The sequence below is a fragment of the Manacus vitellinus genome, unplaced genomic scaffold (genome assembly GCF_001715985.3).
Source record: "Manacus vitellinus isolate BGI_N305 unplaced genomic scaffold, ASM171598v3 scaffold_70_pilon, whole genome shotgun sequence".
Taxonomy (NCBI): domain Eukaryota; kingdom Metazoa; phylum Chordata; class Aves; order Passeriformes; family Pipridae; genus Manacus; species Manacus vitellinus.
Window position 1 is genome coordinate 2457116 of NW_021940754.1, and position 24925 is coordinate 2482040.

Here is a 24925-nt window from a genome sequence, read left to right on the forward strand (position 1 = left end):
CATAGTTACCTTGCACAAATCACCTCACCACTACTTAAAAAGCCCTCTGAAAGGGCAGAATAATCTTGTTTTGAATTTGGTAGCATCTGCCAGCAGAGGCATCAAACTGCAGCTGAATATCTCTTTTAGCTGATCTTTGCTCAGCCATACTAAAGCTTTACAAAATTATTTTGAAGATTGACTTTTAACACTACTAATAGAAAAACCTCAGCATTTTTAGCGGAATTCAGGCAGTTTCACAATTAAAGCACATCCATAAGCTTTTTGGACTTCAGTATTTTGTGTTCTGAGTGTTTCTGACTAAGGTGGGAGGGAAACCCTGCAGCCTCTCAGGTCAGAGAACATCCTCAGACAGAAAGGAAAAGGTCCCGAAGGACTGTAAATGTCCCCTCGCTTAGGCCCGAAGTGAGTAAATGCTTACAATTTAGGGAGCAAGGACATAAAACTCCTGCCTCCCCCATTTCTAACAGGCTGGTGTTACATGCTCTGGGGATGTCAGCCAGATCATTTGTCACTTGCTCAAACCGATGAACATGTTTTCATCCACCACTAAGTGGAGCTGTTACTCTGGGAAAAGAGTTTCTCCGTATCTTCAGTGTTTAAAAAAAAAAAAAAGAAAAAAAAAGAGGTGATGGAAAGCAACCAGTTTTATAGTTGCTTTAGCTCTCAATAATTTCTGCAGTAAAACTATTTACTAAATTTATTATTCTGAGAATACCACCTCTATATCCTCCAAAACTGAGGAATAAATATCTACCTACCGATAACTATTTGGCAGTTCTTGTGAGATGAACTAAAAGCATAACTGAGGTTGTAAAGAAGTTTGCACATAACAAAAGATTACTCCCTCACTGCTCAGCAAGGCGTGAGGCAGAAAGCAGGAACAGCACAGAGCAGATGCACTACTGCCACCTCTGTATGGAACAGGCTGACATGAAAAAAGCAACACATTAGAAAGCAGGACATGAAGTCAGCCCACACCCCCCATATAACCTTCTGAAACAAAAAAATCTGCTGCAACATCACAGGAAATCCAACTATACCCAGAGGGTTTGGCTGAGAAATACACTGACATTGTTTTATTTAGAGTTAGTTGTATAGTGACAATTGGGGATGGAGACTTCCCTGACTAAAATAAACTAAGTGAGAAAGAAAAGGAAACTCCAGGAAACAGTAACTAAACTGTGTTCTGTGTTCACAAGTCTCGTAAGTGAAAATAGAAACTTGACATTCAAAAACAAAAGTATAAATAAAGCACTTTGGTTTCAGCCCTTTCAAATGTTCACTTACTGGTGATTAGAATAAACTTTAGCTTTGGATCCAAAGCACTTCTGATATTGATAAGAAAAAAGCTTCTTTAGGTAAAAAAAGATAACATGCAAAATCCATTGCTTCCCCACACTTTAGTGCTATGTGGTACTACTATTACTTGGTATAAGAGCAACTTTTTTGTCTGTTTAAAGACAACATAAAAAGTAAATAATGTTACTGAGAAACAGTCCATAATGAAACAATATTAATGAGCAATAAACACTCTGTCTTGATACCACAATCCTTTAAAATGTATTCCAAAAAGAAGTTTCCATTTCACGAAAACTCCACGTAAAGCAGCTTCCCCTTTTCTCAGTCGAGGCAGCCCCAGAGCGGAAGCTGCTGCCCAACACAGAGAAGGGGAAGGAAAAAAGTACTTCATGAAGGACTTGCTCTATGCAATGTTAAGCATTGCTGTTTGGCAAAGTGTGTTGTTTGTACAGCCCTCAGGAGCTCAGCTCTCCCTGAAGTTCTGGGGGCTCCTGCCTTGGAGAAGTCAGAGATTCATAGGAGCCAGCTTTTGGGTTTTCACTCGGTGCACAAGCCGGCTTCCCCATGCCACGGGCGGGATTGGGATCTCAGGGAGCACATCATGACTAATGCTTGTCACTACGTGACCAGGGCTAGTCCAACCTTTCCACCCTGCCTCAACCCATTCACCTATAAAATGCATGCAATGAACCTGTGCTCTCCACTAAAGAGAGGCACTCAAACCCAGGAAGGGTGCACTCCCATTGGGGATGTAGAGATGTCATAACCCAGCTCTGACTTGTTCACTCCCCTGCTCATACAAAAATAATGTGTCATAACCCACAAAACAGTGAGTCATAGCCCAGCTCTAATTTGTTTACTCCATTGCTCATGGCAAATAAATGCAAGGCAGGCTGATGCTTACAGGGAAGGAATTTAAGCATGCAGTATACTACTACCCCTCTCCTGTGTTTTAATTGTAACGTAACAATAGGTATTTTAACAAGCCTTCATTACTACAGAGCAAGGCTTTATTGTGGTTCAGCAGCTCAAATTTTACTGAAGCCTTTTTCAGCATTTGAACACCTTTTAATACTTTTAAAAGATTAAGTCTTATATGTATAAAAACCCCATAACAACATTCCAACTTACATTCTCTATGACAAACATCCATTCTTTGTCTTCAAACTCTTCCGCGTGGGGATCCTAGAAAAGCAAACCAGAGAACTTGAGTCTAAAAATAATCCAGGATGCAAGAAATTGCAACACAGCCAAGATTTTCATATACTCAGAAATATTTCTACCCACAGAAGACGACAGAGGGAAATATTTTAGCTAGGATGCAGGCTTTAATGGATATCAATAATATGATGAGCAAGTTGGGGTAAAACTGACAGTGAGGATTTAACAGAGGCTCCTACAGATAGAAACATGAGGTTGATGCTGATAAAGGCCTGTAATTCTATTTCATTTCCTCCAGTGGAAGGGAAAAAAAAAAAGATAAATCTCCCTTTAATTTTTAAGATCCACGTCCCAAATAAACACAACAAATCTATATCTCGCTGGTAACAGTGGAGAAAGCCACTTGTCCCACGTGGGGTGAGAAGATGCACACCTTCAGTAGGAATCACTCCAAGCTGCTTATGGCCAGACTCCATCAGAACAAGCAGAGATCCAGAGTCACAGGTACCTCCTTTCACTGCAGATTTCTTAAATGCCTATCCTCACAACATTTCTATTGCACCACATGTGAGCATCAGAAAACATTTTCGCCAACAGGAAGAAAAATAACAATGAAGTTCATATATTTGGCATTTGTTTTCAATTTAATGAGCTTTCAGTCTGCTGGAGTGGTTCTGTATTGTTGTCTGAAAGTAAGAAAATGATGGAGACATGAAGTCATCCCCTTCCTGCCTCTATCAAGGATCCTACTTCAAACAAAACACCTTTTTTTAAAAAAATTAAAATATTAATTTATCATCCAGTCCTAGTTCTGAACAACTGTAACAAAATAACTTCTACTCCACTTGCAAAACAGCTTCTCACACAAAGAGAATGTGGCTTGAGCCTTTCTTTTGACATGAAACCTAATTTTGCCATACCTCAATTCTATCCTATTATTTCTAGTCACAAGAAAACACTTGATTACTCCTTTGCCTCTGCAGCCTGCACACTATTGACACTTGTAGACAAACGTCACTTCCACATCATCCCATTTGCCATCATCATATACCCCTCAGCACCCGCAGAGTTTTATTGCTATTACTTGGCAACTGGTCACAACACTACACCAAGCACTGCACCAATTCCATCTGGCTGCTGTAAATTAACAAAATACAGCAATATATTGTGCTTCTACTTTATATCCATTAGTACCATGTTTCCTTCCTTTCCAGAATGCTACAAGCCTCACAATTCAATCTTCCAGACTTTGCTTCAGTCCTCATTTCGCTTTAGTTTTGCTTTGAAGTCAGACACTCAGTGGGTAGAGGTACCACAGCACTACAAATGGATCTTTTAACTAGTTCTCATCAAATACATATAATAATTTGTAAGTAATGAGTTTACAGTGTAAACAAAAAAGCAAAAAGAATTTTTTTTTTCTTTTTCCAGCACACAAAAAACTTGGGAAGTGTGCCCTTAAATAAACCTCCTCTTTGGAATAAACCGTAATAACATTTCTAGGAGGATATCATCCTATCTCCTGCAGCACATCCTTCCTACAAAACCCAGCCAGGTGGGTTCCCTGCTCTGTAAAACACTGGTTCTCATGACAGGAGGAGTCCTGCTGGGCACTAGCGTGCTCCCTGAGGGAATCCAACACCTCATCATACCACTGGCAACATCGTTAGCTGCGTATTTAACAGCTACAGCCACAGCTGTCATACATGATGCTTGTTTTAAAATGCAACACTCCCACAATGGGATGTAGTTTCAGTGAAAGGATACAGGATGTTGCTAGAAACTTATGTCAAAACGGACGATTTATTTATTTTTCTATAGGAATAAATCTTTTAAGAAGTCTTTTTTAAAAATGATACTGAGATATCTCCGTGTTCCAAATTATGCCTTGTAAATATCAGATTATGTAATTATACATCCATCACGTTAATCAAGTTTGTGGAATTCTGCATTATGTAAATAAAGCACACGATACCTGCGGGTTTGCTGTATACTGTATAAATTCTAAAGATGTAACTTTCTGTAATCCAGCCATTAAATACTTAAAATTTTCAAGAGTTAACCCGGGGCAATCACCTTTTTGTTTAATTGCTTCCTTTGATACAGCATGAAATGACATAATGAGATTTAATGGGATCATTAACCACTTTATGTTTTAATAAGCTGCTCTGTAATAAGTGACTAAACTCTTAAATATTTCATCCCGCTCGATCTTTTTTTTCTAACTCCCCCAAAAGCTATTAGGACAGGCTTGCAGGCTGACCTAAAACTGCTTCTGAAGTCAGGGCCCAATATTTTATCCCATATAACAAACAAAACCTTCATGCAAGGAAATAATGTACAAAGAAAAACAAAACTCTTCTGCCAATGGCAATAAAACTGACTCACACCTCTGAAGGCTACAGAATCAGGTGCTATGCTGTTTCTGATCATCTCATAGAGGAAATACTGTCAAATGCAAAGACTTGATGCTCAACATTTTAGCATGCAATTGAAAGCAAGTTGTGAACACTCTTGGAAAATAAATGCAAGTGTATTACCCGAAAACTCCTCCTAAAAGCTTCAAGGACTTCTCAACCCTTACCAAATGTTCAGAGAGTATGAAATATGCTGAGATATGGACACTTTGCATATGTGTAAGATATTTCAGATTTAAAGACAAATGCAGATCATTTTTTTGTTAAAGCCAAATTTCTTGTTAGTTTTAAAATGCCTCCAGAAACAGAAAACCCTTAATAAGTTTATACACATAAACTTCAGCATTTCCTTGCAACACATAAGTGACTTCACTCTTCCACTAAAATGTTTTTATCAGAAGCCCAGGGAGCACCACACAGAGTCCTATTTCTAGCTAGCCTACAAATTTAGTACATGGTCATGTAAACATGATGATTATAGAAATATCACAGTTTCTATTGCAAACAACATTTCACACTTTGGGCCCCATAACAAGTGATGTTTCTACAAATCTAGTTAATCTTTCATCTTATTTTGGATTTGAAGAGAGTAAATACCAGCAAAAAAGCCACAGCACCACATACTTCCCTCACTGGCTAACCCGTGTTCTCCATTCATTTCCCACAGAAAACTCATGTGATGAATGTAGCAAACTATTATTTGAGGACTGTACAGCTGACTATGCTTTGGAAAAAAAAATGCCATTCCAAAGAAGAATAACTCCAGGAATAATGGTTATAGCAGCCTTTCAAATGCTTGCTGTATGAAAGCATTCTTTGGTAACACGGCACACAAAACCTCACCTCCACCTGCAAGCAAATACAAGCTGGAAACACCTTAAGACAAGAGTTATAAACAGATCTCATTCCCATCCTCCTTCCTGAAAGGAAATGCTAATGAAAATTACCTAAAAAGATCAAGGAGCAAACTTCCTCATATCTTGCTGTAGTGTGAAGTGAGTTGGCAAGAGAATTTCTTTTCTATATTGCTTATTTTCTTTACCAATATACCACAGATGCAGAACTACATTCTTCCAACATTCATTATGGTTTTACCTTGAGTTAAAAACCGTATTTGGGCAAATGGACAGAACAACTTGTCGTTCCTCCTGATTTTAACACATAAAAAAAGAATCATAATTTTTAATACCAAGACATGGGTCCCATTTTCCTGTTCCTCTTTCCATCTCCATTCTGTCTCAGTATGATGCTCCTTTTCAGTATCTTCATATCTTCAACTTAGTTTTAGAGTCTTTTTTCCCTACCATTTTTTCTTCTTTTTTTTTTTTTTTCCCGGTAAGATGACCTTTGTGTTCAAAAGTAACACTCAGGTGAGAAGCAAATAGTAGAGAAATGTGCAACAGACAGGATATCACCTTACACATTTCCTATTGTGAGACCCTCAGATGATCATTTCTCCAACTCTCAGTAGAGACTTGTTTTATTCTACCAGCAAAATTCAGCCCATCTCACATTTTCCCAGTAACTGTGTTAAATGCTTTTAAAGAGACATGCTGGATCTCAACAAGCTCAGTCCTACAAGCTTTTCTCTGCAATCCCACCCCTTATCTTCTTTCTGTGACACCATTCTGCCCATCCCCCCACGCCAACTACCCAAAACCAGTCAACTCTTCTGGACTTGGGCATGGGGAGAGCAACAAAGAACAAGTCAGTAACATTTTGCTGTTCTCTGTCGACCATCAACCCCTTCCACAAGGACCTTTGTCAAGGATTAGATCCTTTCTGCAATGTATAAGGTGGTTTCAGAAGACTGAAGAAAGGTAAACTTTCTCCAATAATTCAGGTAATATTCAGAGTTATTTTTGTGTCTCTTGCAATAGGAATGAAGGACATATCAGAAAAGAAGAGACTGGTCCTTTTCCTAATCAGGAGCCAGAGTGGGTAGGGAAGATCTTCAGACTGTTACTCCCTTCCTCCTTTCTTTCTCTATGCCTCCTCCCTAAGAGTTCCTGGATTTTGAAGCTTGTCCTTCAATTAGATCACTTCATACCAGCCTTAATCTTCAGTCTTTCTTCTTGGGGAATAGCTACTTAAGGACTGTCATATTGAATCAGATCAGACGATGACAGGGTTTGGGATCTTCCTCTACCAGTGGCCTGCAGCAGATGCTCCAAGTACTCCAGCATCTGTCCCCAGCTTTTGTACTTGGCTGTTTGAAGCTGCAGAAGACTCAAAATTTGACCCAATTCTTCTCCCATTCAGTGCTGATTACAGAGGTCTGATTAGTCTAGAAAATCACATACAACTGTGATCAGCTTTAATTGGAGCTGCCAGAAAGCAGAGAGCTCTGAGCAGACCGGCAGAAACATCCCTGTGCATCAGCACACCAAGCTCACACTTTCCTGGAAAGCCTCTGGGCTAGAAAGGCAAGAAAGACTGAATGACCTTTTTTTTAAATTAGTGAGAGCATAATCTTTTACATCTTTAAACATTTAATTTTTCAATGTGCAGATGTGCTCACTTCCTTGGGCTTATGATTTTTATATCTGGCACACAACACCTTGTCTATGGAACTGTTTTTCCCTCACACGGAGTATTCTCCATAGTGTCCAGTCAAGCCACTGGTCTCTCCTAAACTGAAACAAGTATGCTCTGAACCTGAATTTGTTCTTTGCTTACAAGAAATGGCTTAATGAAGAAGTTTTGGGTTAGTTTAGGGGTTTTTTTCCCCTTCCCTGAGACAATGTATTGGCTTTGCTGCAGTGTTCCTGACAGTGCATGGCTAGTTACTACTTTCTAATCAAAGCATGATTGGCTTGGGCTTTCAAGAAGAATGACAGGGATTTATTCTGAGTATATGTGGGGACAGGAATATTTTCAACAACACAAGTATGCTTTGATCATCTATTTCATTTTTATTTTACTCCTGAGTATTTTTTGTGTGCTTAGAAAGCTATGCCTTTAAAAATGTCTTTTTCAAACTCTGTAATTAAAAGCTGATAATTGTCCCTGTTGTTGCAATTGTACATTAGTGTGATAAACCATGTACATTACCAACAAAACAAGTGTTTTTTGTAATCCAATAAAGCAAAGTCCATGCTTACTCCAGAAGAACAAACATTTTTGCTTGGGAAGTTCACTTTGCTTTTAAGCTAGAAAATAATGATGTTGCAATTTAAATCCCCACAGTACAACTGATGTTCATTTAGCTTTGCTAAAAGCACTGGGCTTGCTTGGCAGTGAAAATTTCTCATTTAAAATCTCTCTCAGTTCATAAAGATCTGTATTTGTACATAAAAACCACAGAAAAGTATACAAGTTTTCATATGTGGTAGTTAAAATTTGCTAATGCAGGGACTCTAAGAAAATAAAATTCTGGAGCGCAACCATGGAAACAACAAAAAATGGAAATTCAGCTATGGCCTTTCTGGCATTTGTGAATCTTTCCATGACAGCACTACAAATCGTGGATTTTAAATGCACAATAGGCTAATTGTTTCATGATCTTTCTTTCTCCCCAGTTGGGTTGAAAAACCCAAGGCATAACCAGCGACCAGTGTGGAGCATGGTAAAGGAAGAAGTTAAACTTTCAGAACAGATGGAACTTTTTATGCAATTAGCACTTCAGCGGCTGCATGGGCAGGAGCTAAAGCTGGTCAAGGGAAGCTGAATCCATATATCCATATGATGCTTTTCCCCACATGACTCTAGAGCATTATGAAATTTTACCAGCAGCACAGAATTAATTAAAACAAAAAGCTTATATTTATTTGAAATTAAAGGTTTCTAAAGGAAGGTTGTAGTCTCTTTAGTACTTTGCTTGGAAACAAGTTAACACCCAAAACAGGGATGTGCAGATAATGCAGAACATCTCATCTGTTGACTGATCACAGACACTTTGTTAGGCAGCTCTCAAGTGTCCACTGGAGAGGATACTCTTAACATTCTCATCAGCACTTGAAACCCTGACTTATCTCCTAATCCTACCAGCAACACATTTCAACAGCCACTTACGAATGCACTGCCACTACTGTGTGAATCATTTCCCACAACACACAGCTGTCTATCTGGAGCCCACTCTTTCCCTTTCCTGCACTGCCATTTCCAACAGCACCACTGCACTCGTTCCTTATCTGTGACTGCTACACAGCCCTGTCAGGGCAGCCAGCTCCCATCGGTGAGCTCTGCCAGGGTGGACAAGGAGTCAGCAGCTTCCCTTTGCTTTTCAGGTGGCAGTGAAAGAGAACAACTACTGCTTGTTAAACAGCATGGCCAGGCTAAAGTGTACATACTGCAAAGTGCCAAACCTTCCACAGCCACTTGCCTTCGCAGGGCGGTGGCTCCAAAAAGGACTTTTACAGAACAGCAAGACGAGCTGTCTCTTTTTCTGAGCTTTAATATTTTCAGGCTTTTTGTCTCCCTCCTCCTAGATGAAGGAACAATATAAATACTCGATTTTCAAGTCAGCTCCCCAAAAAGGCTGCTGCAGTGTGCTATTACATACTTCTCGCTGCTCCAGTGCTGACCAGACAATGCATCAGCTGTGTGAAAAACAGCTAATTCTTTCTGACTGTCTTTGCCCAGAATGTACCAGCTATGGTACATATGCCAGCTATGTGGGTGTTAGGACATGTCCTGCACTACAGCTGAAGTGCCACTTTAGCGCTGAGCCAACAAAGGCATCAGGTGACTGGGCACAGCCTATACTGGGCTAATACCATCTTCTGCCTGCAATCCCCTACCCCTCACAGCTCAATCACTCCAACAGGCTGCTGGTCTCACACAGGTACAGTGCTCCTGGTGCATCACACAGCCTGTTCAAACAGCTACTCTGTGCCACACTTGCATACCCTTACAGAGGAAAAGGTGTGCTTGGCCACATATAGGCACTCTTGCTAGAAGAGCCAGAGGATCAATTAGAGCAGATTTTACATTAAGAGCTACCTGACAGTATGATGGTTCTATGATCTCAATATTCTGATTATAAAAGCCAGGGTTCATTCCCCTGGAGATCAGTGGGTACCATTTTCAGATGGCACAGCTGCTGGAGTTATTCACACTCCTACCTCTCCTCCCAGAACAATTCTTGTGACAGGCAGGCTTGTTTTGGCAGGAGAGGAGGAAGTCCAGTGAACAGATGTGCCTGCAGAATCAGTGCTGGATAACATTAAGCTTGTAGTAATACCTGACACTGGCTCCAGAGGCCCTTCTGTCCCCTCACTAGATGGTCCTGGCCCTCGCTCTCAGTTACACAACTAACAAAGTTGTGCTGTTCTACACACGAGCAGTGCAAGTGTAAATAAAAAGGTGGGATGGTAGGAGAAGGTTGGAAGATACTTCAACTCCAAAACCACAGTATCACAGAGACCCAACAGAAACTTTCTCATTCTTCACATTTTACTGCAATCACAATCAAGAATTGTGTACATTTCTGCTTCACTTTAAATGTTGAAAATATCCAGCAGCATTTACTGTGTTGCATAATCATGTTCAGATTATACAGACATGTAGCCTTGTCACATAATGCTGTTAAGTTTCTTAATCCAATTAGAGGTCCCTGTAGCAAACAATTTTTGGTAGTGAATTTTTGAATCTCAGTTGAAGACTGTGTGTTTGCTAAGAAGAGAAACAAATTTATGATAGTTGGCATCACTGTCAACCTAAAAAGTTTGTGTTCATGGCTAATCCCAAAGACAGGAGGGAAAACAAAAAAAGACACCTCCCCTCTTTCAGGTTTAATGAACCAAGTAATAAATTCCCATTCTAAGGCTAATCAAAAGCCACATCCAAGCAGCTACTCAGAGGAGTCCCCAAGACAAAGAAATACAAATATTACTAATTAGAAAGAAGTAACTTACTGTTGCCCTAAGCTGTAAAGGGAGCAGTTATAAATAAGAACAGTCAGAGTGTAGATGGAGGCACCAGAATTAAGAACAAGAAAGAATTAATGGAATAAAAATCCCAGAAATCTTCAGCTTCCTGGTAGCCTCCTACCCTGTCACACGTGCAAAGCTGCATTGTTTATCTTTATGCAGACAGGCCTTGCCCAATGATATTAGGAAACAAATTCTAGCATCACTTCCTCCTCCTGCTTCACAGCCACAGAAACAGCCTTCTTTTTTAATAGAAAAAATGCAGTTCCAAAAAAAAAAATTCCCTGTAAAATCTTATAATTATCTGTACCACGCAAATACTCCACATCCACTCTTACAGTTGCAATCACATAAGTGCTGTGATGTTTGTGTGGCATACTAAATAATGGGAAATTAAGAGCTGGATTCTGATTCTTAGCCAATAGTGTGCACTGCAACTGAACAAGGAAGTCTAGATATTACTGCTATGACAGCTTCTGGCTTGCAGTATCTAAAGAAAACCAACCAGACTATAACCCATGCCAAGTCCTTACACATGTACTACGTGCACAGTTACACATGTACTGAATTCTGTGCCAATGACTCGCCATAATCAGCTCAATGGGTATTTTCAGCCCGTTAACTAAACTACAAAAGTAAGCTCTGGCAGGGAACAGACCATCCCTCTCTCCTGGATTTAAACTGAGGACATCAGGTTTTGCAGTTAACGACTTAAACCCTGCAAGATTAGACCTTGTGATCATAATCTGACATTTCCAGACAGAATTTTTCATATGTTGTTCATAGTTGTTTCCATATGAAATAGCAAAGATTATGCTTTTAAAAAAATCCCAAACATACCTTGAAGAGAGTCACAGTAATTTCAACATTTTCAGGTACAGGCCATACCACCACCCCGCGGTATGGGTTCTTGATTCCAGGCTGCCAGCTGTGAGCCTAAAGGAAGAAAAGAAACACTTGTCTTAAAGCCATTATAAAAGTGCTGACTCAACTCCCACAGGACCCCAGGCATGTAGGTAGAAGTAATACATCACTGCCTCCAAAAAGGTCATATTCTTATATGTATGGCTCTACTGAACACTACAAAGGACATGATTAAGAATGACAGTAAGGAAATTCAGACCACTAGCAGGCTTTTTTTTCCCCTCCACTGTACTAAAACTCACAAGGTCCTAAACTCTGCATTTTTATTACATAGAACAGGTCAGCATACTCGGAGCCTTGCAAAAGTTAAAGCTGTAAGGTCAGAACTTCTGTAGCAAGCTGAGCTTTATTTTTATTTTGTGTACAGCACATACTGCAGACTCAATCACATTTACACCTAAACAGAAGTTTTATTTCAGAAAAGAAAAGTGAAAACAATTACTTATAATGTTACTAAAACAATTAAGTTTTTAAGAATTAATATGCTGCGGTACCTACACCTAGAAAACATAAAAAACCCAACAGTTAAATAGACTGAGAACTGATCTACCTTTGAGTATCAGTATGGCTAGTCCCAAAACACACCAGGTGTGAGCATTTCTGTTTTGGAATATGTATGCCTTTTTCCAAGCTCAACTTAAATCTATTTCATGATGCCATAAGACAAATAAGGGAAGGATGTTACTGCACAAGTAACAGTTACAGAGCAGGTGTATTATTAGAGATTTGTGAAAGTTTTATCAGGAAAGAATGTCCAATCTATTTACTGTTATCTGAAGCCTAATCTCATGATTCCAAAGCAGGCCTGGATGAATTTCTGAATAACTGAACAAACAACACTGTCCGTAGCTTTACTCCACAAGCATATTTTATATGAAAAAGATATTTTGTGAGCAGCAAAACACACCACAGTAGTTGCCATCCCCACCACAGCCACTGGAGCTCCAGCTCGTGTCTCCCTCCCACAGAACCCTCAGCCCTCTGCATCGCTCTCAGCCTGCCCGATGACGTTGAGCAGACCCAAGGCAGTGATCCAGAGCCAGGCACACGCTCATCTGCCGGCTACCCTGTCCTTGGGTAGCGTCTTGTAAGATAAATCAACTCCTCCTCCATAGGAGCAGTCCATCCTCTTTCCAGATACCAATTTTCACAAAACTAACAGGAGCTCATGGTCTGTCTGAAACCTGTGCTCTCCTGCTGGTTTTGGCCAATACTGACAACTATGTCAAACTTCTGCTGTCCAAGGTCCAGGCACTGCCAGCCCGCTCAGCTGAGAATCCCTTGTTCCATCTATTAAAAAAAAAACCCAGCTAGAAAATGAGCATTCACCGGTGCAGTCAATGCTTCACTTCAAGCCCTTTATCAGCGTTTCCTCCCACCAGGAAAGTCAGTAAGACTCAATAAACATAAACGGATATATGTGTTTTTCTGTCACGGAAAGCAACAACCAGGAGACAAGCCCCAGCTAATGAGCTTTTAAAGCAAAGCTGTTCTGTGATCATGAATGTTATTAAGTCCTCCTCTGGCTTTGAAAAGTAAACACTGTATCACACAAACAGCATGATAGAAAAAGATAACATCAAAACAATGTCTGGGTTGTCGGGAAGGAGAAAGCAAAAGGGGAAAGCAAAGGAGGAGAAAGAGGAGGGTAATTTGAAATTAAGATGCTGACTGCTATTCTAATGCAACATTTCTACTGTCAGGCACTTCTATGCTGCAGTTTCTTGAAGTTACATCTGGCCTCTATCAAAAAACCTTTTCAACTCCCAAATTATAAGCCTTGACTTTTACACATGAATTGGATCAGGCCACCTCTGCAGGTGACAGGGAATTGCTGTCAGGGCTCAGCCAAGGCAAGGTGCTGCACCCGCACAGTACGTTTCCACTCTAATCCTCACCTCTAACTCCATTTCCCCTTGGGTTGTGCCTCCCAGGCCCACTTTTTCCTCATTTGCTATTAGTCTTCACCAGCCATCTCCCATTGACTTGGAAGTCAAGGCAAGAGCAGCTAAGCAGAAGTGACTGCCAGCAGCGGGTGCCTCACCCACAACCCTCCCCTTCCCCGACTTGTCTCCGAGATCTGAGGGATGAGAGCCGTGGTCTGGAAATAGAAGCAGAAGTGCTCTGTTGCATTTCAAGGCAAAAGGCAACTCTTCCCTTTTGACTGCCAGTAGAAAATGAGAGGAGACAATATAGCATGAAAGCTCTTTTAAATCAGGAAACAGGAGCTACAGGAGGGGCTGCTGAAGTACCCTATAAATAGGGCTGTGAATGACATAGTCCAACCTACGGTGTTGCTCTGGCACAAAAGTGGTGACTGGCAGAGGAGGAAATCTCTTACAGAAAGGCTGTGGAGGTGAGCCTACAGACTCACAGGGGCACTTCAGGCTATACAGTTTGGAGATTCTTTTTCTCTCTTTGAAACAACAACAGTTACAATCCAGACAGCCAACTTTGCAATCCACCACCTGTGATGTGAACATCACAACTGTCCAGTTCAAGCAAAGGAGAAAAGACAGACTTGGTATAACATTATTTCAAGAGCCTACCCTTCCAGATGCTTCATCTGCTCTCTGCCTCCTTCAGTACCACCTTGCCTCATCCTGCCTCTGTTGTGCAGGACAATTGCATGTTACTTTACCGTAAGATCCTGGAGCTGACAATAATATTTTGAGCCTGATGAAAATTATGAAACGGTTTATATTTATGAATCAAAAATATGTCCTTATAGCAAGGCTGTCAATATTGGTTTTTAAAAGCAAAAGCCACCAGAAACAGACCCACCATTATTCCTCACCTGCAGTCCCCAAGAGTGGCTTTACTGTGAGCCAGCAAACAGCTGATTTTCTTTTTCCTGAAAAATTTTTTGCCAGCTGGCTGTGATCAGACCAGCTCTGCTACTTGTCTGTGTGACAGGCCGCTCAGGGCACAAGAAGCAAGCAGGAGCTCAACTGGCTCCAACAGTGCTTAGGGCAGCTCAGCTTGTAAGGATAATCCCTCTTCTTCAGTGTTATCCAGGCAGAACACTTACACAGGAAAAGAAAAAAAAAATAATAACTCAAGAGGAAGAGCTGACATTAAGCAGCCAGATCCTTCCTCTGGTGCTTCCAGTGTGTCTTTTGAAGGGTGAGGATTGCTCCAATTTGCTCTGTGTAATGAGTCCCACCAAAGCCATCCGGGGACAGCTAGAGCTCAGTATGACCTGGCTGCTAGTGGACCTAACTGGAAAAAGAATGGACTGGGAAAAGCTGCTAATTCCCCCACTCCAGGGAAACCTCAACGGGCAGTTTGTGAATTGCTTCTTCCTTTTCTTCTGTACCACAATTCAGTATCACAAAGGGAGACAAATTAAAGACCATACTCCAGACTACAGCTTGCATCCCCATGATCATCTTGAAACCACTGTGCTTGGCCCACCAGTTAAAGAGGCTGGGCATCAGAACAACATTCCTGCCCTGGGATGCAGTCCAAAAAACCCAGCACGTGCCAAAGAGGAAAGTTCAAAGCCTTGGAAACCCCAGGCAGCCTTTGATCAACCCATTGCTGTCAGTGCCCCTTTAGAGCAGAAAAGGAACCCAGCAGATTCCCACAGGTCTTCCCATGAATGTCTTCAATTCATCAGCATGCACACGTGTTACAACTGCAGTTGTGCATCTGTGTACATATGCATCACGGTTAAAAAGCTACAGAAAGACTGTAAGCTTGGAAAATGAGCAAAAAACCCTCATTTTCACCACAGATTCTCTAGCACTGGGCTAGCTGTTTAAGAAGTTTAATTTCACACATACACATTCATGACACATTCCTTAAATATTCCTGCTGTTACTTTCACCAAATCTTGCCTCATTCACCGTCTGCAACAGATGATGCTCAGATAATGAGCTTCTTGCCCTTCTTCTCATCAAGCATTATCTGACATTATCTAGAGGGCTTCTTATCAAAAAAACCCAAACAAACAAACAAAAAAACCATCAAAACCCAGACAAACAAACAAACAAACATATAACTGTGAATGCAAAGTTATTTCTCTCATCGTTTTCTGGGAACTGCCATCACTGCACCTCAGAATGTCACCGCAAGTCAACTTTATGAGATCCCTGGAAAAAAGAAGGGTATTACGACCTCAAATTTACAAGCAGGGAAAGAATAACCAGTTTCCATTAATTTAGCAAGGTCTGCTTAAATCAGCAACACCCTCACTTTAGAGGGATTAAGCACGAAACAACCTTTGTTTTGTCTTGCAAAGCAGACTTTTTTGTCAGTCCCTATGTCTGGCACACAAAAAAATGGAGAGATACATCAAATCTAGTTTTAATACTCTACCTAGCCTCAGCCAGGAGCTTTGTACATGAGGATGGGACAAAACTGAACTCCCTGAGGCAGCATTTAGCCACAGAACACTGAGGCAGTCTTTTCTGTTCATGTCCTACACCTTCTGTAACATCCTCCAACTTCTTTATGGACAAAGCAGTTTTGCTCACCACTCAGTCCTTATGTTCTCCCTAATCACTCTCTGCTCAACAAGGCAGCAATGTGGTAGGAAAACCATTTGCAATTGCCCTACTAAAGACTGTATCATATGCCTAAAATGCATCCACCAACCATTAGAATGATTCTGACCACTTACACTTGCAACAAAACGCAATTTTATTACTTTACTAAAAAACTGAGAAGCCACAGGAGTGGCATTATGGAACTGTGTTGGTCCTGGACAGTCACCAGCATGTCAGAGTCACAACATGCCTTTGGGACTCCAGCCAGTGAAGAACCTGACAGTGACAGGCAGGGTTGGCACCAGGCAATGAAGCAGCCAGAGAGATTGCCAAGGACAGCAAAACAGGTGACCCAAGTGCTGCTTTATTGATGGTATAGCCTTGAAAAGAGGCTGGGCAGGCTACTTTTGTGTCCAACAAGGGATCCTTTCTACACCCTGCCCCCCTGCTTCTCTTGGCTCTTACTTCTTACTGTTCAAGTTCTTTCCCTCTTCCCAGCGTTGTTCCTTCTCCTTTGTGCTTAAGCAATTTTTGATAAACTCGCAGCAGAGTTGTTGAAATAACAGGCAAAACACCTTTTTTCACTTTGATACAAAAAGAATCTTTGAAGAATAATTCTGTCAGGCTCTCAGAAGCAAGTGCAAATTTGATTCTTCAGAGGTGCATAATTCAACTATAAGCCTGTGTACGTTCACAGGAATAGTAGAAAGTACCTCCTTGACATCATGGCAACATCTGTTTTCAAACTGAAATTTCTTAGTTCAAAGCCTGGAAATTCGAGAGCATCTCAGTGAAGTGAAGGTAAACATATTTACAACACGTTTTTCCCTTGCTCTACAATAGAACAAAGTCATTCTTCTATCACTAAAAAAAAAAAAACCAAAACGAAAAAACACAAAGAAAAAAAAAACCAAACAAAGAACCAAAAAACCCCAAAACAAACCAAACAAAAGCAAGTCCAAAAGCCCAGGGCCTGAAAACCTGGTGGCCAACATACAGGCTAAATAAAGTTTGAAGAGTCTACCTGATTTTGAGAACAGACAACATTTGCACCAGTAGACAGGTGAACTCCCTCCCTCCCCAAGCTGAAAGTTCATTTTGGCTTTAGGATTGCACAGAAATTCTGCCAAGTATAGCAAAACTGCAAATCACCATTTTTGTCAGCTCCTGGCACACACAATGAATATGCCCAACCACACAGAGCCATGTTGTCTTGAAATTGCCTCATGAAATTCGAAATCAGACTTGCCTATAGAGAGCAGATCCCAAAATAGAACTGTAAGTAACTTAAATCTGCATTAAGGTCAGTAAGTGCTGGATATATTTATGGTCCTGGATCCATCCATCCATCATTCTGCTATTTCAATGTTCTTTCTAAATGATTATTCGCTTTTTGTTTGCAACACTTTGAAACTCACTGTAATTTAACACATGTACAGCTCCTATTCTGTTTCCCACAGTAACAAGTAAAATATTCAGACTCCTGCACATGATGTCTCCTATTATTTATTCTAATAAAGGGACCACTGTAGCTTACCTGGAAAGAAAGTATGTGGGCCAAGAGGCATATCAAAAATCATAGAAACCTACAAAAATAAGGGCTTCAAAGGACATCACAAACTCAGCTTTCAGCTCAGTGGTATCTTATTATATCAGTTAGAGTAGGCCAGTCCCAGCATGTGTCCATAGCACCATTTTCCAAGCCACACCCCATTCTCAGTTAATACATCTCTTGTACTTTCCCAGTACAAAAGAGACACAGAGCTACTGAAAAGCACCCAACGGGCCATGAAAATGTTTAAAGGACTGATGATCCCTCAGGAGGAAAAACAGAGAGCTGGGACTGGTCTGGATAAGAGAAAGCTCGGGAGAAGGGGGACCTTATCAATATGTATAAATACCTGAAGGGAAGGTGCACAGATAACTGATTTAGGATTTTCTCAGTGGTGCCCAGTAGCACCATTGACAAGAGGTAATGGGCAAGTGAAACAGGATGTTCCCTCTGAACATCAAGGAACATTTTTTCCACCATGAGGGTGACCAAGCACCAGCACAGGTTGCCCTGAGAGGCTGTGGAGTCTCCCACCTTGGAGATACTCCCACCTTGGAGATACTCAAAAGCTGTCCAGACACAGTCCTGAGCAACTCACTCTGGCTGACACTACTAAGCAGAGGTGTTGGACCACATGTCCTCCAGCAGCCTCTTCCAACCTCAACCATTCTGCGAGTTTGTGAACTATCTGTTAGGGTTATCCCTTATAATCCTTAATGATCCGAAAAGTTCAGAAATCATAACCTCCAAAGAAGCCTTTACAACATATTCTCAGTAAGTTAAGACCTCATCCCTCTCTTCCTCCTTCTCAAAGAAGCTGAAAAACATAGACAATTATTAATGTTTTGTACTCACTGAACCCAGTGTCCATCAAAAATAAAATAAGAGGAAATATTCACTTGACTCGCTTCCAATAAAGCAATTAGATGGAACAACTATGTTGAATAAAGTATTTTACTGGCAGGATGACTAAGAGATCAAGAACATTTATTGATTTACAGTTTTTGACCCAAACAGCTCAAATCACATCAACTACCTAAGCTTAGAATTAACTATCTCTGCCAAGGTTTCAGGGTCACTCAGCCTTTTTCAAAGGGGGGGTCTTACTAAACATGAATTAATTAGTTAGCCAAAGACTTTTATGAGTCTCAGATAAATCTGCCAGTTTATCCAAGAGTTGCTTCTACTGCCTGGTGACCAAAAGAGAGGACATGCCCTGGAATTTCACAGCCCAGTTGAAAAAACTTCAAGCCCAAAAAGCTGAGCTAAAGTCAGAAAATCCTCTCACCTCAGGGAAATGCTGCCATTGGATCCTATAAAACAACAGGCAAAACCCCATCATTTCACAAAGCCCTGATGGACTTTTGTTAGGGCTTCTGCTTCTGAACATATTCTGAACCCCAACAAAGCAGTCATTCATGGACAAATACCTTGTTTTTCACCAAGCTTTTCAGGGTTACAATGCTTGGGTAAGCATTGCATTTAACTGCTTAATATACCTTTTCTCTCTGTTCTACAGAAATGAAACTAAAAGAGAAAAGTTATCACAGGGTGAGCCACATCAGACACCACACATCAGCAGTTACTGCCTAGATACACACCATGCCAGAAATTCAAGGGAACTTGAACTAGTATATCCTTCAGTAAAAGAGGAACAGTCTGACTGGCTTTGTTGAAGAGTACAGAACATGGAACAGGAACAGTTACCCTGGAAAAGGTGCCAGACTAAGTTCACAGGCTTGTTTACTTACCAGGTAACACCTTTGGGTTTTCATAACCTAAAGCAGAATTTTGGAAGCACACACTGGAGCAGGCATTTAGGCTGTGCAGTCACTTTCAGTCAGTAACTAGTCTTTATCTAAAGCAGCTTAGAATAACTTATACCTCGAGTTAAAAGACAAAATGCAACAAATACGTATGACAATCAGAAAGAGAAGTCAGAAAAAGAGGAGTACCACTAAAAAAAGAACCTCAAAGTCTCTCCTGAGCAGGGTAGAAAACTCTATACCACATTTTCTAAATACTTAAGTTCTTCAACAAATAATTATTTCAAGATATCTTCTATATCGTGGGTGCCCTCTCTCCGCCATCACAGAGTTCTTGGAAGTATCATTTTGTGTCACATGCATAACCCCCCTAAAAAGAAGCTTAGACCATCTCCTTTTTAAATGAAGTGATTAAGAATTATTAGAAGTTCCAAAATTTCCCCTCTGACAAGACAACCTGCCATAAGCCCAATCAAGATACGAGGCAACAGTGTGGGGAAAGGGAATGAGTAAGACTGAGTCATCTGAAGGTGGAGATACTCCTGGGAAGGGAGGAAACCAGTGTGCACTCTTGCCCCCCATGCAAGATAAACTTATGCATGTCCAGACACTGGATAGACTTCCCATTCCTCAGGCTGACAAGTTCTTAGTCATAAACCACAAATTCACAGGTGTTCTCACAGTGTTAATAGATGTAAAATGTAAAAATTTAATGCAGAGATACACTGCTGGGCTGAAAGAGCCTGCAATTATTATTTTTTATTTGTAGCATTTCGAATTATGAAGTAGCATCTTATTCAGACTTTATCTGCCTATTGCAGGGATGTCAGATTCTTTGTTACTTTTTTTTTAATTATTTTTAATACACTTGTAGTAGTGAAACAGATAGTCCTTTCTAATTAGGTCTAGCAATTAATAACTGAAATTGAACTGATGATGATACAGTTCTGCTAAACAACAAACCAAAGCCGAAATTGGAGTTGAGTTCCCATAAATTAGCACTGATATCAACAGCAGCTTATTCTGAGCTTTATGGATAAACTGAGTTAAAAAGAAAAGGCAACAATTAAAATATTTCTCATTTATATGGCTGCTCCCCACATTAAAAAAAAAACAGTCCCTCAAAGAGCTGACCCTGCTTCTCACTGAAGTTGGGACTTATTAAGCAATCAACTAACCTTAGAGGATTTTCTTCTGCTTCTTCTTGTCCAAACCACCACTAGTTTATCTGGCTGCCTGTTGAAGATAAGGAAGAAACAGCTTAATTTACAACAAGATCAATATGTAAACAGTTTATATTAAAACTCTTGCAACACATAATGACATCCTTAGTGGATAACACGATGTCTTAAAAATAGCTCATCTGAAAACCACTGACAGCATCAGTCATTTAACAGGAAAAATAACATGTATTTATAGAAAAAGGCTGTCCTCCAATCCACACAGTAATGTCATCACTGTCCTCCTGCTCTCCTTGCCTGTGGACATCTCCCCAGAGCCAGCAGCACACCTGAGCAGAAACTCTTCCATGGGGCAGAGAACAGGATCCACAGGATCCAGAGTTCATAAAGACACCTTGGAAACAATCTGGTACCCAAAATAAACATCAATGCAAATTCTAGTTGGAATTTCTATGCAGACATATTGAAAAGGTACTCCTAAGCAGCAAAAAACAAACCAACAAAAACAAACAAACAAGCAAAAACAAACAAACAAAAAACCAACAAAACCCCCCAAAACCAAACCAAACCAAAAAAACCCCAACAACAACAAAAAACCCCAAACCAAAACAACACAAAAAAACCCAACAACAGGTAATTTCAGGTTTTCCTACACGAAGGATTACTTTTTTTACTGGAATAACACAAATAATACGAAAATTGAGTCCTCTATTCCCCCTCAAAATCTCCTTGGATGACCAGACAGATAAATCAGCACTACCTCAACTTTTACTCCAAAGGACAAACATGTTGAAAATCAGTGTGGCTTCCCAAGCAATTGTTCATTTGGCATTTTTAATGAATGCAGAAGGAAACCTCAATAAAGGACACTTCCAGTACAAATTATTTTCTCTTTAACTTTATTAAGAGTTATTTCTTGGTTAATAGTTACAGCCCTATTGCATATTTATTAGTTTTACAGTTGTGTTTGAGTGTTTTTTGATATTGAGTTAACTCCCAGACTTTTTTTTCCCTCCCACGATACACTTCCCATTGCATGATGACCACAATTCTGGTCCCACTTCCAGACACATAATCCCTCTTCTGGAGACTCCTGACTCCATTCCAGCTTTGTTTTCTGGCTGACAACCTGAATTCCATTATCAAGCCCAACTACAAATCCACCCACAAATGATTTTCAATGGAGTTCACATCTCCACTTAAAAGTACTCAACCTGCAACTCTGCCTGGAAAACCATTGCTACTCAGAGTTTTGAGACACTGGTGCAACCCTTGAAGCAAAACAAATCACGGGGGGCATTGAAATCATTACTAAAAGATGCATCCAAAAAATCCCACACTTCTAACTTTTCAAATGAAAACTCAACTGGCTTAATAATCATATATTTATATTGTGAAGTACTGAGCATAACTTGCTCCTTCAGCTTCAAGTATGAGAGAAATCCACATCCAGAGGTACTTCACTAAAACAAAAAACAAGGAAGGTCATCACAGTAGAGAGACAGAAAATTTAGCAAAATGGAGTGAGGAGAGAAGGGAAGAGAAGCAAACATCCCAAAGGATGAGTGTCCCCACTATGTATACCACATGTTCACTGAAACCAAACAGTAACCACAGCAGTTTTTCTAAGGGATTTTCTTCAAGAAAGTCACAAATCCAACAATTTCTAAATATCTCCATAGAATTGTTGTACAAGCGAAACCAAGAGTAACCTTTACTTCCACAGTCTGTTCCTTGTTCTCCTATGCCAAAACACTTTAAGAAGAAAAAGCCCAGCTCATATTTTTAATCAGCAAATTTGCATTCAAGGTTATTAGTGATGTCTCAGTGCTAGGAAGTAGCCAAAAATCACATAGTGCATGTTTCTCATTGAATTCAATAGGTAGTATTTCCTACTTCAGACTTCCCCCCTCCTTTAACACCATAAACCTCAGCTGCTCATTAGCCAATAATTAAAGCAAATAAAATCACCTCAGAAGAATTAGACTGAAGACCAGTTTTAGTATCTTTTATACATTTACAAAGTAAATTTGGAGATCATTCCAAATACAAAATCCACAATGGTGCAACCTGAACAAAACCTAATAGTCAGCTATTAAAATAATTAAAAATTAATTTTCTGTGCTGCACAAACAACAATTCTCATTTCTTTAAATGAGCTTTCATATAGTCACTTATCCAGCGAAGCCAGTATCCATAAGGTAAGGAATAACACACTGCTAACCTTAAGACAATGCAGTTGGAGCAGGGGAAAAGAACTGGGTTTTAGCTGAACAGCTACATCTCCACACTAATTGCTTCAATCCATACAATCCCACACCACTGACCTTTCAGTAGAAGTATTTACTGGAATCTACCACAACTGCCTTGGGGATGCTGTGCATTTCCCACCATGTCAGCATTGGCAAGGCAGCAGCACTTCCCTGGGAGTGGGGCTGAAGGAAGCCATCAGCACTGGGACATCAGACACTGCCACTGGGAAAAGCAGGGATCCAGTGGAAGGTCCAGTTTGGATCCAAAAGATGGTGTTTTATAAAGCCTACCATAAACCTGTGGTCGGCATTTACTCATTTTTGTGTGGTTCACAAGAAACTATTCCTGAAGAAAGGCAATTTACAGTGGTAAACTTATTTTATTACTGACAAGTGAAACTTAGCAAAGAAGCAGGGAAGACTCTGATTTCACAGTCTGTGGCTCTGCAAAAGAGCTTCATCAATGCCCTGCATACCAAGCAACTAAAGTGGGATTTAAAAAACGGATGTATAAAACACCTATAACTCAAAGCCATGCCAGCTTTTCTATCAGATGGAAGCCATGATTCTGATATCTTTGATTCTCCCACTGAAACAACTGATTAAAATACATATATATATAATACTGGAATCAGAAATAAAGTAATAAAAACATTCTACATACTGAAAAAAACCCTTGTACGCTGCAAATTTTACCAGTTGAAAAGGAGGTTGTGCAAGATTCAAGGTCTTCCGGGGCTTTGTTTGATTATTCCAGGAAATATCTGGCACAATATTTTGATTGCAGAACTCTCCAAACATCATTTGTGAAAGAAGGACATGAAAGGTATCAGTCTCCTGTTAACTCTTGTTTTGTAAACCTTTTAGCAGAAGCTGATAACGTGAACCAAGACATATTTCTCCACCAATCTCAGGGTTCAATTACAAAAAACTGTAAAAGGCTTCGGTTTAGAATCGGTTGTTGGAAAGAATTGCAAATGCAATTAACTTTAATTAGGACCACTGAAGCCAATGGCAAGACCAATGACTAACTAACTTTAGTTGAAAGGTGAGAAAACAGGTAAGAGTATTTTTCGTAACAAGGTATCATTACATTTCAAAACACTCAATAACCTCTAAATGCCTGTAAAGTGAAAGATACCTTTTTTGTATGTACTCCACAGCTACAGCCTGAATGTTTGTTTTGGCATCAAATTGCCTAAGTGTTAGGTTTTGCCTTTCCCCCTCCTTTTTTTCCCTTTTTCCTTTTTTTTTTTTTTTCAGCTGAGCTTGTTTTATACTTACTATGTTTGATTTGAACTGCATTAATTTGTACAGGCTGCTAGATTACTCCTGTGAAGCAAGCTTAAAAGAGTATAATTAATAAGAGAGGCAGCAGTGTTAGCACAATAGCATGCAGATGCACCTATTGAAGGATAAAAATAATTACTTGAGGACTAATGTCAAAGTACTTCTGATAAGAATTTTTTTAAATAACCTTTTGTCCCTTCTGCATTGTGCACACCAGGCAAGATTTTCATTAGGAACCAACCCTCCCACCCCACCAGCACACAGCTTCCCACACAACTGCTGAAATGCTATCAAGGCTCTCTAATGGTCTCTTAAAAATAAATGTGGTTGGTTCTGCACCACCATTAATTTACTTTTCCTCATTTTACAGATAATTACTTTGAAAAGCACTCTTCTGCACTGGGACCTACACTATACCATGTATTACCATTAGCCAAGGCCTTTCCTGAGCCTTGTACTAAGCTTTTTTTTTCCTTCAGAATTTCCTGTTGGTCACAATCAATGAAATTTCACAGCTGCCAACAACTGCAGGGAGTGCAGTCAAGTGCTGCAGATGCTTTAACCAGGCCTGGAGACACTGTTGGAATGATGTCATGGATTGATGCACTTGCCAAATGAGCCCTCTTGCAGAGTGAAGGTACAGCACTGACTGCAAGAGCCAGAGACAATAACGAGAAAATCAAATGCAGTGCAGATAAAACCCCTCTGAGACAA

General features: G+C 40.2%; 1 protein-coding gene across 11 annotated transcripts in view; it reads right to left on the reverse strand.

Moving 5' to 3' along the window:
• Nucleotides 1-24925, reverse strand: part of EHBP1 (EH domain binding protein 1) — a 215805-nt gene that overhangs the window by 154361 nt on the left and 36519 nt on the right. For all 11 annotated transcript variants that reach the window (XM_029964393.1, XM_029964388.1, XM_029964387.1 and 8 more), the window contains exons 4-5: nucleotides 11594-11689; nucleotides 2434-2487 (exon numbers count right to left, since the gene is read on the reverse strand). In XM_029964393.1, coding sequence (XP_029820253.1) covers nucleotides 2434-2487; nucleotides 11594-11689 — 150 coding nt within the window. The remainder of the gene's footprint in view (nucleotides 1-2433; nucleotides 2488-11593; nucleotides 11690-24925) is intronic.